At 33.2% G+C, this 14,352-nt stretch overlaps 1 protein-coding gene across 1 annotated transcript in view; it reads left to right on the top strand.

Annotated features, from left to right (window-relative positions):
* The window catches only part of LOC145685414 (cyclic nucleotide-gated channel beta-3-like), a 43,636-nt gene that overhangs the window by 22,619 nt on the left and 6,665 nt on the right, over positions 1-14,352 (top strand). The window contains exons 9-14 of the mRNA XM_081757808.1: positions 2,180-2,367; positions 3,066-3,207; positions 4,823-4,982; positions 8,517-8,698; positions 11,635-11,795; positions 13,754-13,855. Coding sequence (XP_081613934.1) covers positions 2,180-2,367; positions 3,066-3,207; positions 4,823-4,982; positions 8,517-8,698; positions 11,635-11,795; positions 13,754-13,855 — 935 coding nt within the window. The remainder of the gene's footprint in view (positions 1-2,179; positions 2,368-3,065; positions 3,208-4,822; positions 4,983-8,516; positions 8,699-11,634; positions 11,796-13,753; positions 13,856-14,352) is intronic.

Here is a 14,352-nt window from a genome sequence, read left to right as displayed (position 1 = left end):
CCTTCTCTTTCAGTGTTTCTTCGAAGTATTCTCCCCATCTTTTTATTATCTCATCTTCCTTAACCAATATATTCCCTTCTTTATCATATTCTTTTAATTATTGGCTCTTTTTGTTCTTTTCTCATTGATTTTAGTGTACCATAGAATAACTTTACGTTTCCTTGATAATTCTCCTGCAATCTTTTCCTGAAGTCTTCCCAAGCTTCCTTTTTACTTTTTATTACTAGATCCTTAACCTTTTTTCTCTGTTCTTTGTATCTCTCATAGTCGTTATCCGTTTTCGTTGATAGATAATTTTTCCATCTTTTCTTCTTTTCTCTGACTTCCTTTTGAATTTCTCCATTCCACCATGCTGTTCTTTTAATTTGCCATCCCCCAATTTTGGATTTCCCGCATACCTGCACTGCTTTCTTTATGATTGTTGTTTTAAATTGCTCCCAAAATTCTTCTACGTCCTCTATTTCTTCTTTTTGTAGTAACCTTTCGAATACCTCTTCTGTTTCTTGTGTGTATGCTCTTCTAGAGTCTTCTGCTGCCAATTTCTTAATCTTTATTTTCTCTGTAACTTTCCTGTTTCTAATGGCTGGTTTTCTTGTTTATTCTCTAGTAACTATTAATTCCATTGCTAAAAGATAATGATCGCTCCCTATTTCTGGTCCTCTCATAACTCTTACATCCTTGATTTCTTTCCATTTTTCTCTAGGCACTAATATGTAATCTATTATAGACTTCTCTTTCTTTGATGGTTCTTCTCTTGTATATAGATGGATATTTTTGTGTTTAAATTTTGTATTGGTTATTACAAGGTTGTTTCCGATGCGAAGCTCGAGGATTCTTGTTCCGTTGTCGTTTTGTATTGTTTCACCTATTGTTATTGCCCTAGTAGCCCATTATAGTTCTTATAGTTTCTCCCAACTCTTCCATTCAAATCTCCAATTACTATTGTTGATAGCTTGCTGTTGTCTATTGTTTGTTGTAATGTGTCCCAAAATACTTCTTTCTGTTCTACTGGAGCATCTTCACTTGGTCCGTACCCTATAACTATTTTTTCTCGTCTATCTTCTTCCTGATCTAATAAGATTGTGAGTGTCATTGTGTTTTCGTTCACAAACTCCCAGTCTTGTATTCTGTTTATAATGTCCTGTTGTACTATACAACCTACTCCTCTTCTTGCTCTTTCGAATTTTGATACTCCTGAGTAAAATAAAGTATACCCATTCCCTATGTTTTCTATACCTTGTCCTTTCTTTTTGGTTTCGGTTATTCCTATAATTTTCATGTTTAGCTCCTTTGGTTCTGCTGTTAGTTCTTGTTCTTTTCCTGTTAATCCTCGAACATTCCAGGTTCCAATTCTCATATATCCTAATCCTCGCCTTGTTGTTATCAGATCATCCAAACCGGCTCTCTGTTTCCCTGTTCTTTTGATGGTTGACGATTTCGGACATACGAGTTTTCAGCCCGTAGTATCCTATCGTGATGAAGGGGTTGCCTTCTTTAGGTGCTCACGCTCACCTTTGTCTGACTGTTGGTCTGCAGACTTCTTGTTTTACAGGGAATTAATGCCCAACCCTCCTCCTTTCTCATCCGGGCTTGGGACCGGCAATGGCGGAGTTTAAGAACAATTACACTGTACACAAAAGTAAAAAAAAAATACTTCATTTCTTAATCAATGTAATGTAAAGTTTCCTTCACAATAAATAAAATATATTTTGAATATTTTGATAGTTGTATAATGTACAAAATTAAGCAAATGTTACACAGAACTTGTAATTGAAAACATAATACACAGGAAATAACGGAGTAAAAAGAAACGCATTATTTTATGTCAAATCTAAAATCAATGATTCCATATAAAAATTATATATTCTTAATAGGAGTAAAATTTATATGATATTTCCAAGTTATCGTATCTCATTAAAGATGATGTCGAATACCAATAAGAAATTCCTGTATGGATTTAGATCCTATTGTATTCTAGTGTCATTATCATGATCAATAGAAAATTAATATTGACAATCCATATCAATAAAAATAAATTATGAGGGCAATCAGAACAGGGTTTAACTATCTAAACATTGAACCTTGTAAAATGAATGAAAAAATTAGCACAGGAGTGTTTTGAAAGAAAAAGTGTCTTTTCTTAAGTCTAAAAGTTACATATTTTCGTTTAAATTTTCAGATTGAGACATTTTGGGAGTTCTACCATCGATTTGACAGTGTACTGGCTTCTCCACATGTCGTTCGAGTAGCTCGGACGTTAACTTACATGTTATACTTGGTGCATATCAACGCCTGCGCTTATTATTGGTTTTCTGCTTGGGAAGGACTTGGAAGTAATGGATGGGTTTTCAACGGGAAAGGCAACGCGTAGGTATATTATCATACAGAATTAAAATATTTAATTGATTATTCTACTTCTCTATTAACTTATAGTACATTATAGCCATCCTAAACAAATAAGTGAAGTGTGTGTGCTTTAGACATTATATTCATTATATATGAGTATTATTACGAAGTATATATATTATATATGAGTATTATTGAGTTACTTACTTCCCTCATTGATTTTGGCCTTTGCAAGAAAAATTTCAGTTGTTACTTCCTTGGATTAAAATGGTAACTGAACAACAAGCTTAGGTAAATGAACATTTCAGGAAAGTAACTAATTAGTAAAACGTTCCATTGTATCTATTCAAAGTGTGATATACGGCATTTACATTGATTACAAATATAAACTCATCTAGACTGCAACTGAGAATCTAAAATATTTATCAACGAAGGAACTAAACCAATAGAAAAATATTAGTAGCTTATCTTACGAAAATAATAGAACTTCTAATACGTGACAATAATAAATTGATGGGTAGAACCGTACATAAATGATTCCCAGGCCTCCTTTATAGCTATATCTATAAATCAGTTTTAGGCAGATATTTCTGTAAAATCTAGTGAATAAAATATTTTTCAACTAAGAGAGCCAATGGAACAATCTAAGAAGCTTATCTTACGAAAATAATAGAACTTCAAATAAGTAAACATTTATATGCGAACTTATTACATTTCAGGTACATCCGGTGCTTTTACTTTGCTACAAAGACAGCTACTTCAATCGGGAAGAATCCAAAACCTGAGAATGAGCTTGAGTATTTGTTCATGACATGGAGTTGGCTGATGGGAGTATTTGTGTTCGCTCTACTGATTGGACAGGTGAAAGTAACATGAATATTTATTAAGTACAGCATATATAATGGACTATGATAACAGCAAAATTAACCCGCTTATTGTAACTGAACAAAATGAATCGTTTGCACGATTAATAATTATGTGAGAGAATATATATAATATTTGGAAAAGAAATACATTTGTTTTTCACACTAAAGAATAACAATTACAAACTCAAACTATTACATAATCCACTTTCTTATCTTTTAACTGTGAGTTAACACGTACAAATATATTACAACATTTGTGAAAAATATGATAAACAATTACAAACTCAAACTATTACATAATCCACTTTCTTATCTTTTAACTGTAAGTTAACACGTACAAATATATTGCAACATTTGTGAAAAATATGATAAACTCTTAATATTTATGTTTTATTTAGAATGTCGGATAACTCATTGTATCATTTGAATGTTATATCGTTATGGTATCGTCGTCATTATTATATTGTTATACCTTTACACAAAATTCCGGGAACGCAACTGAAAACTACAAAAATAATAAATAAATAAAATCTTAGAAAGAAATCATTCAGCAGAATAAGGAAAACACGTTTGTCGAAATTCTTATTTTTAGTATTATACTATTCTTTAAAAAATAAACAAACATATATATATATATATCTAAAATTATAAATAAGAAAATAAATTGCACGTATCTAGCGTATGTTGCTTTTTATTTAAATCAGCCATGTGCAACAGCGGGACCATTAATTCCTTTTATCCGGCCCATCTGACCCATTAGATCCTATTTAAACTGTATATCTCACCTAATATTTAAAACTGAGTTGAAACTGCAACCCTTCAACACACAGTGAGACTTACAACATGAGAAAATAATCCAGAAGCTAGTATTTCTCTTCAGCACTATCCCTTCCCACTGAACTTTGTGCTTCAAAACTCGTCATAAGTAAGATTTTTTTATATTTTTCTTTAGTAAGTAAATATTTTTGGTAACCGACAACACAGTTTTAACGTTCCTGTGATGTTAGTGTACGAGAATGAGCTTCTCTATTGAATATAGGTATTCAATTCTTGTGAAAATTTTATACATTGTCTCGTACGGCAATCGGCGCCAGTAAAAGTCCTTTGTGATTGTCCCACCACGTGTTCCAACTTGCACATGCCTGATTTAAATCCTAATAATTTCTTTCGATGTCTATTTTAGCAACCTGGCATCATCTTCTGAGGACGTAACCTGTTAAATCGAATTTTCACATGTTGATTTTCTCCATTAGTTGACAAATACAATTTCTTAAAAACACTGCTGAAATACTGTAACTTAAATTATCAAATTAAAATACACTCGAAGACTGTTGCGATCTATAACTAAAATTATCAAATTAAAATACACTCGAAAACTGTTGCAAATAATGAAGTTGTGTTTGTCAACCAATTGAGGAAACCAATATGTAAAGACTCGATTTAAACACTCAAGAATTACATCCTCAGAAAAAAGATTCTATATTGCTGAAATAAACATCGAAATTATTAGGATTTAAATAAAAATACACTAGTACATGAAATGTATTTCTTTATTTATAGATAATAGCGTATAAAATGAATACTTTAACATATATAATTATGAATTCCAGATACGGGATATTGTTGCCACGGCAACACGCCAGCAGACAGAGTATAGGAAGAGACTAGATCAGACACTTCAATACATGAGAAGACTTAACTTACCGAAAGAATTACAAGAAAGAATAAAGCTTTGGTTTACCTTCACATGGGAGCAGCAAAATACTCTTGGTATGTATTCAGACTTTCGTACTTTAAAATACATCACAATCAGCAAAATACATCACATAAAATACATACATCTTTTACATACAGAACTTTTTTGTTTCACTTAGAATATAGTTACAATAAAATAAAATGTAATATCATATTTTATAAAGAGTTATTTTTAGCGTCTTCTGTGAGGTTTGTAAAATTACAAAAGTGACATTTCTTATGTATACAATATTTCAATACTTCTGAAGACATTATAATTTGTCTTTATTTAATTAATTAATTTTCTTATTTAAGCTGAAAATAATAGATAAAAGACTATGAAAAAAGTACACGATAATCCACATATCTCTAACATCAAAAGAAACCAGATCTAATTCACAGAAAGAAGCAGTAAAATTATATTAGAAATGAATTATTTTAGTATTAATGGTCTTAGTACAAAAATATAACAAAGACACTTTTTAAAAAATATGAAACATTCATGAAACCAGAATGATTTTGAGTTTTCATTTAAAGAAGAAAGTGTATGCACATGGAAAAAGAAAAGTTGAACAATACTACACAAAAAATTTCTGGAAGTTGATGTATCTCTAATAACAAAAATGGGTGTTGAATACATTTAAAGAAATTTCGGATACTTATGTCATGCTCATTAAATCTATATTACTTTCAACATCCCATTGTTTTCTTATTACATTTGTCACATGCATACTCAGACCTCCTTATTAAAGAAGAAAATGTTAGGAGTATATTCGAATAACGTTCAGAAAATAACATCATGCAACTACCTAGAAATAAAATTATATTTCCAATTTGTTGTAAGTTAGGTCTTATTTGATTACGTTTTATACGATAATTCACTATTATAAAATACAATCCCAATGTTTACTTTCATTATGTACTATCCTCTTCCATTTAATGATTATTGTAAAATATCAATAGTGTTTTTTTAAATATAGTTTATTGGTACGATTGGTTTAAATTTACAGCTGATTCAACCTAACTTAAATTATGCGTTTTTAAGGGAGCATCGTATAACATGGGTTTCTGTTACCACGACATGACGCATCCTGAAATTACGGATCGAGGAGAAGGGCTCTAAATATACAGGTGGCTACGAATATATTGAATATGCAATCGTGGATAGACTACAAGGGATGGTCCTCCAATTCGGGTGTTTGTTGTGAGGCTAACAACCTCATCCTGTAGAAAAGACAATCGGTCGCAAACATTCACAGAAACCTCGGGCCAGGATTGATAACTTGGCACGACATCATCAAAGTAAAATAGACATGAGATTTGGAACATGGAATATAAGAAATCACTATAGAGCAAGCACATTAAAATCCGTAACAAGTGAGTTAAAGAAATAAAGGATGGACCTCGTAGGAGTTAAGGAAGTTAGGAGGGAAGAAAAGGGAGCGGTGCAGACCGGAAATTTTACTTTTTGGGAGGAGGAGGAAATAAAAATGACCAACCAGGAACAGAGTTTTTCGTTCACCAACGAATATCATCACCAATTAAATGAGTTGTTAATAATATACTCTTTTATTACTCTTAAGGGTCAGTGGTACGATATTATTGTCCTAAAATGTGTAATGCAAAGGTAGACAAGAGGATATTTTTTTCAGCACTAGGTCTACAATAAACATTAACAGATCTAAACCATATCCACGAAGAAATTAAATGTCAACTGAAAGAAGAGAATTCATGTTATTATCAGTTCCAAATCTTTTGTCTTCGTGGATCCTATCAAAGAATTTGAAGCTTAAGACATACAAAACGCTAATTACGTCTGTTGTACTGTGCGGTTGGGAAACATGATCATCATTTGCTTTAAGAACGCAGACAAAGTATTTGAAAATAAAATTCTAAGGTGAATATTTGCACCCAAAACGGTTGGGCAGAAACTTCATAACGGGGAACTGCATAGTTTAACCGCTTACTTAACATTATTAGGGTCATTAAGTCTAAGAGATTCAGGTAGGCGTGTCATGAAGTCAGAATGGAAGAAAGTAGAAACGATTTCAAAATTTTAACTGGAACCTCAATCGAAAAAAAGACCATTAGAAAGACCTAGGAGCAGATGGGAGGACAATATTGAGATGAACCTCGTAATAATAGGAATGCAAACTAGAAACTAGATTCAATTGACTAAGGGCAGAACTTTTATGAATGCAGCATCTAACCTCCAGGTTCCCTAATAAATAGAGTTAGTACAAGGGTTCATAACAATTACAAAACTGTTGCTATGATTTCCACAAAAATACAAGGAATCCTGTGCATTATGTATTCTGTGCTTAGTATCTAAATCTGCAAATTCCACAATCCGAATTATATGGAGAATATATTATATAAACTTTGGGAGTCTGTTCCAAAGTTTAAGGGATATATATATATATATGTATATAAGTGCCAAAAGACATGGGATATCTACCGAATAACGTGTAGGAGCTCCTCAGCAACTCGACGTAGCGTAATAGAGACGCAACAAGTCGCCGGTAGCCTGCTGGAGGGACGTGCGGCCAAGGAACCTCGATTCCTGTGTACAATTCAGTGATTGTTGCAAGTGGACACGAATGGCCCGTTGTGCTTGATAAGGTTCATGTCCGTAGATATGAGGGCCAAATCATGCGTTGGAAATTTCCAGAATGTTCCACTTGTGCACGATTACTGCCCGGTACCATGGAGCATTATCATCCTGGTAAATCCCATTGTTGTCAGAGTACAAGAAAATAATGGGCTGTATAGTCACCAAGCTGCCGAACATTACGATGATCAGTCGATGTCCGGTTCAAATGGAACAGAGGACCCAAACCGTGCCATGTAAATACGTCACAGACCAATACAGAGCTACCACCAGCTGAAAACTTTGGGCCATGGAGTCATGGGGTGTGTGCCTTACTCGGATCCGCGAACTAACTGGAATGTGACACATCTGACCACGCTACACGTTGCCAATCATGTAAGGCCACGGGTTTCCGAGCCCCCGTGAGTCGCGTTGCTGACGGCCAGTGGTTAGTAGCGGCTCTCATGTAGGTCAGCGGCTGTGATACTCAATGAAGACAAACTTGCGCTGTTCTGACGTCTGAGGCACGTTGCTGGGACGTTCTGTATTGATTCATGTTGTCAGTTCACGCATGTATTGCTTATCTATTTGCCCGGACGAGTCAGCCTAGTTATCGCTAGTCGCGCTCATTTAACACATGCTGGCGACCACTGTGTTGTCTCTGATGGTTGTAATGCCTCAATGAGGTACTTACGGTCCACCCTTGACACTGTGGTGCGAAACCTACCGAATGACCTACAAAATCCTATGCCCCATTAGTCTAGTACCAACTAATATCTCCCGCGCTCAAACGCCATAATTCCCGTCGGTTTGCCATCACCACAATACACGACTTTTCACTGACTCACAAGTCTTACTGATGCTTTGCGCCATTTGACCAGTTTTCCACCATGTTACCTCGACGAAACTAGTTCCCTACCGTTATCCCACGACTTTTCCTACTTAAGTGCATATGTAATTATTGAACATTTACTTTTCAGACGAGAAGAAAATTTTGGACACACTGCCTAGGAAAATGAAGACAGATGTAGCTATTAATGTTCATATCCAAACATTAAGTAAGGTGCAACTTTTCCATGACTGTGATCAGACGTTGCTGAGGGACCTGGTGCTAAAACTCCGACCAGTTTTATATCTACCGGGTGACTACATCTGCCGGAAAGTAAGTTCTATGTAACTCAATTGCTTGACAAGAATTTCATAAAATATAATTAATGATTGTAGGGGTAGAATCTTTCAGGACATGGTAGAGCTGAGAGATAAGTAAAGTATAATGTGAATGTTCATGCTATATTTTTGATTAGTGACAATTAGAACTTAGTGTATTATGAAAATATGCTTTATTTAACCATATTTTGATTAGTTTGCTATAGAATTTGTTGTTTCAGGTAAATACCTGTTTTATTATAATAAAAATAGAAGAACGTGGATTGTAAAGAAAAAACAAGTGTCGTAAATTATGTTACTTAAAGTAGAAAGAAAATAATTTAACAATTACGTATTATTGGTATGAAGCAAATGGTCTTTCCTTCTTTTCTTTTGTCGAATGCACTTGAGAAAGTTTTATAATCTTCACACTTTCTTTTTTGGGTAATCTAGATTTTAAATTAGAGTATATTATCATGCTTAGTAGCAAATTATATATAGTTTTCAAGGATATTTGGTTTATTTTCGCCAATATAAGAGTGGTTTTTAAGTTTGAGCTTGTTCGAATCATAAAATTAACGTCGTTAAAGTGAATACATTTAATGCAAAAATTGTATCTATTTATGAATGATGATTAAAATAAAAATATTATTTTACTTGGTTTAGTACAGTGGAGTCCCGATAATCCGAACACGTTAATCAGAACATGCGGTTAATCCGAACAGGTTCGGGAGGATTTTTTTTTTTTTTTTTTTGGCGAAAATACGCAGTTTTAGGAAATTAATAACTAAAAGGATAAAAATGGGTGCATATTTTCGTAGAAAACAAAGCAAACTTTGGTTAAATACCGTTTTTTTTCTTTAATACCTGTATTTAAGCCTTAAGCCACATTACAACAATTACACAAAGTTTGAAATAGAATACAGTGTACGTACTTTACAATATTCAAACGTATAAGTTTAGTATGAGTGAAATGCAGTAATATAGTAAAATAGTATTGTACTGTAAAATAAAACTGAACGTAGAATAGTGGTAGTATACAGTACTGGTATTGTACTAGTTTCTAACATAGTTCCATAGTACCCTACTAGTATTACTTGTTAGAAGACATGAACTCAGTTATTGTCTTTTATCGCAGTGAAGAGTCTATTGGACGACTTGTAGTTTCACTATTGTCTCATAAACTACTGTACAAACTGTACGTGAAAAAAAAAAAAAAAAAAAAAGACGTCAAGTTTTTCCAACATTTTAAACATTTTTCAATACAGTACATATACTGTAGTCAGAAAACATGTTTTGAAATACTACACACTATGTATTACTTCACAATAGAGCCGTTCATCCGCTTCAAAACGCGATTTTACTGTTATTCCGGCTAATCCGAACAATCACATAATCCGAATAGGGTTCGGTCCCAATTAGTTCGGATTAACGCGACTCCACTGTGCTTCTTATTTTTAAGTTACATTTGGTTTCTCGAATTCAATCATTGTAATTTAATAATCCATAATTTAATAATCCATAATAAATATCAAGAATTCAAAATATGATTTTCTTATAGATCAATTAGCAACATCAAATAGTTGATAAAGTAGTAATAAATAGTATCTGCTTTATACTAATCATTGAATGAAAGAATATTTCTGCGAATATGAAAGATTTTTAAAATTATCTTTCAATATTAATTTATCATCTGAATATATAATGAATGAATTACACAGTACATGTTATAAATTAAAATGAATGACTTGTTGATCTGTGAAGAAAGATAATGAGTAATTTATGAAGAGGTCCCTTAAATCTGATAAACTTGCAATGGCAGAACTATTACCCACGCAGTTTCTGCAACCGATTGGGCCGAGACACGAGGCAAAGAGGTCTTGATCAAGAGATTGAAGGGCTAAATTTTGAGTTTACGTTTAATCAGAACTCAGTATCTCCACATACGTTATTAGCTAGTAAACAATTTCCACTAATATCACGTATTTAGATTCTCGTAAACAGAAACAAGTTTAAGCTTAGAAATCTTTCTTATATTTGCGAATATAAACAAAATATCCTTGAGAACTATATATATATACATACTGGCATATATATATATATATACTGGCAAAAGTACATTCATTTAATGTCTAGATTACGAAAAGAAATATACTCACGTGTGAATTGACTCATCATTTTTCCAAAAAAAAAAAAAAAAAAAAAAAAAAAAAAAAAATAGGAAAAAGTATTTTAGTAAATCGTGCAGATCGTTATCATTTTTTTTTTTTTTTAAATCCTAACGCAGTTCAAACCATATTCATACTTAACTATGAAGACCTATATGATATAACATATATAATGTGTATGTCCTAGTTATAAGAAACTTGTCACCTGTGTTCATATTCTGTAATTTATGTTAGATTCCGTATTTTAAAAGAACATGAAAAGAAAAATCGCCTCAGAAAAATCTGTGAAGGGGGAATTTTTGAGGTGGGTCTCTGAAATTGACAATCCGCCACTGTTAATTTCGATTAAATGTTAAGTCATTCATTTATTTTAAAAGATTTTCTGGAATATTCAACATAAAATATTGCAGGATTTACACTTAGCTTGCATTCATAAGTATACCTTATTAAAATAATTTGAATACTTTTTTTCTTAAATGATTACATGCTGAGATTTATAGTCGAGATTATTTATTTTCATTGTTACTATGGATTTTCACCAAAGTTTTGGAAAAAAGAGTTGGTTCGAAGAACGCATACTTTTAAAAAAAAACTATTAAAATTTATATACACTATGTAAACGCAGATAAAATGTATTGCCTTTTGCTTTAATAAGCTAGTCTTTCAATAAAATCAACGTTGAATTTGGAATCGTAAATCTTTGATACATGGCGTTACTACTCGTAATAACTTTATGGCGGAGCTCTTAGCATAGCTTCAAGCTATATTACTCATTTTATTCTAGGGTGAGGTAGGTAAGGAGATGTATATTGTGAAAACGGGCCAAGTCCAAGTTCTTGGTGATGATGGAAATGAAGTTCTAGCAACATTGACCGAGGGTTCTGTATTTGGAGAAATCAGTTTATTGGCCATGGGAGGAGGAAATCGAAGAACTGCTGATGTCAGGTATGTACGAGGTGCACACCAAACGTACGTGCCGTTTCATTCTAATTTCCAAGAACAAGGAAATACAGGGAACTGACCTGTGTCTATTCTCAACAAATTCTCCTTCTTTATTGATACACAGTTGCCATCGCTCCGTCCATTTTGTGTAACATGTGGCATAGTCATCTTTGGGAGTATGTTTCAGATACTGGAAAATAGCACTTCACAGTGATAATCTTCTGGCAAAATGACATCCATGAGGTTTAGGAACAACCAAAAGTCATTCGGGACTAAATCTGATGAGTAGTGTGGGTATGGCAGAAGTTCAATACCATGGTCAGCCAAGAATGAGGTTTAGCATGCCGCGGTGGTGCATTGTTCATATGAAGGATGAAATTGCAATTTGCTATTTGTGGTCGTTCTCAGTCAATTTGGCAAAAGTTCTATATCCAAAAGTGTACCAAAATACATGCCCGTAATTGTATGACCTTTCGGAACAGGGTAGGAAAATATCAGAATCCCAGAAGATAGCGTACAAGCACCTTCTCATTGGATGCCACCTAACGAATTTTTTCTTTGGTGGGTGGGTGGGAATCTATGTGTTTCTACCGCATCGAGTACCTTTTTGTTTCTGGCTTGAATAATGAAATCTATGATTTATCCATTGTCACACTTTCCACGAAATTGCGTCCCTTTCTTCTGAAGCGTGTCAAATTTGCAACACTTGATCGTCTGTTTAGATCGTCATTAAGCATTCCAGGAACCCACGAGAAGAAACTTTCCTTAGGCCCAGCTCGTATGTAATTATTCATTCTACTATTCCCATTGTTAGCCACGGTGTATCACAAATCTCCTGCACAGTGACACGCTTATGAAGTTTTCAAATGGGCAATGTTAGTGTTAGTTGATACTGCTCTGCTCATGTTTCACACTCATTCGCCCTGCTTTAAACTCACGCACCTATTTCCTAACAGTGTTTTCTGCAAGAGCACTATCACCGCACACACTCTCCAATTGGCGATGAATATAGTCTGCGCAACGTCCAGCTGCAATGAAGAATTTCACAATTACCCATTATTCTTCAACCGAAAATTCCATGTCTCCGGGCAGTATCAGAAACATGTCTTACTCGTTCAGACACTGTGACAACTGCTGGCATCTAGTAAACAAAACCTGCACTGTTTAGGGATGAAGGATTGAAGACTCCGACCCGCAATTACCTTCCTGAAATGACAAAAAATGTGGACTTTAGAACAGAACGGTATGTAGTTTTGGTGTCCACCTCGTAAATTTTCAGGTTAAAAGGTATCATTAACTGTACTCGTTTAGTTATATGTACAGACATGTTGAAAAATCCAGCCACAGAATTCTCTTTTGAAGCAAATGTACTCGCAATAGCAGTCATAGTAGAAGGGATATATGTTTCGGCATGAAATTATTATCTTAATTGCCCAGGAAAATTCGTAGCTGTTCGACTTATTTCCGGTTATGCATAAAAACACACTACATATAGTGAAAAGTGATTGTTGAAAAGAAAACTCAGGTTTTCACGTGTTTTGAATATGTACATACTAGTCTTAGATCTAATTCCATGTGATAGCATTAAATATATGCTGTTCAATATTTGTTATCCTGTCCCCTCCTGAATATTAGTTCTGAGGCTCTTTATATAAAAATAAAGGTTCCTTCATGTCTTACAATATTGAATAATTTCCGTATACCCTGATGAATTTGTTTCCTATATATCATAATAATAAAACAGTTATTTGAAAGTAGTTATTTCAAAGTAGTTACTTGAAAAGTTCGTACGTAGTCTGTTATTCTGACTACTTACAAATTTTTGTTGAATCTTAGCTGCGATCATACTGTTACATAAGTTTCCCCAGAATAATATTCCATATGTTTATGTTGTAATACATAACTTCTTACTTTCTAATTAAACATTATTATAACTTATTGATTTAAGTTCTTTGTTGCAGATCCCAGGGATTTTCAAACTTATTTGTACTTAATAAAGCAGATCTTAATGAAGCAATTAAACATTATCCAGATGCTCAGGAGATATTAAGGAAGAAAGCAAGGTATGTAAGAAAAAACTCTTCTCTATAAATTATAATTTATTACTAGAAAATCGGGAACTTTTATTTAGTGAAGAGTTAAAAATATCGTTCAGTTTGAATAGATAGTATCCGTGTTGCTAAGATACTGTGTATGAGCTCACCCTTTGAAATCTAAAACTTTATACATTCAAAGTGTTTGTATTATATTCAAGCTTCTTCCTAATTTCTAGTTTGGCCTTCAACACTAGTTCATTTTTTTTAAGAAGATAGAATACTTCAAAGAGGATTAAAAGCTAAGAATACGTGTCAAATGACACAAAATTCCTTTATAATAAGTAATTAATTCTTACTATTTATTATTATTATTATTATTATTATTATTATTATTATTATTATTATTATTATTATTATTATACGAAGAATCCTTTCATTGCTTCTTTGAGACATATATTGAAGAAAAGTGGTAGAAGACCACATTGTTACTGTTTGTTCTTTATTAATTGAAAATTTCGATCTGA

The sequence above is a fragment of the Thermobia domestica genome, chromosome 1 (assembly GCF_964235325.1).
Source record: "Thermobia domestica chromosome 1, izTheDome1.hap1.1, whole genome shotgun sequence".
Lineage (NCBI taxonomy): Eukaryota > Metazoa > Arthropoda > Insecta > Zygentoma > Lepismatidae > Thermobia > Thermobia domestica.
The sequence above is the reverse complement of the archived record's forward strand: the minus strand, read 5'-3'. Positions and strand labels throughout refer to the sequence as shown.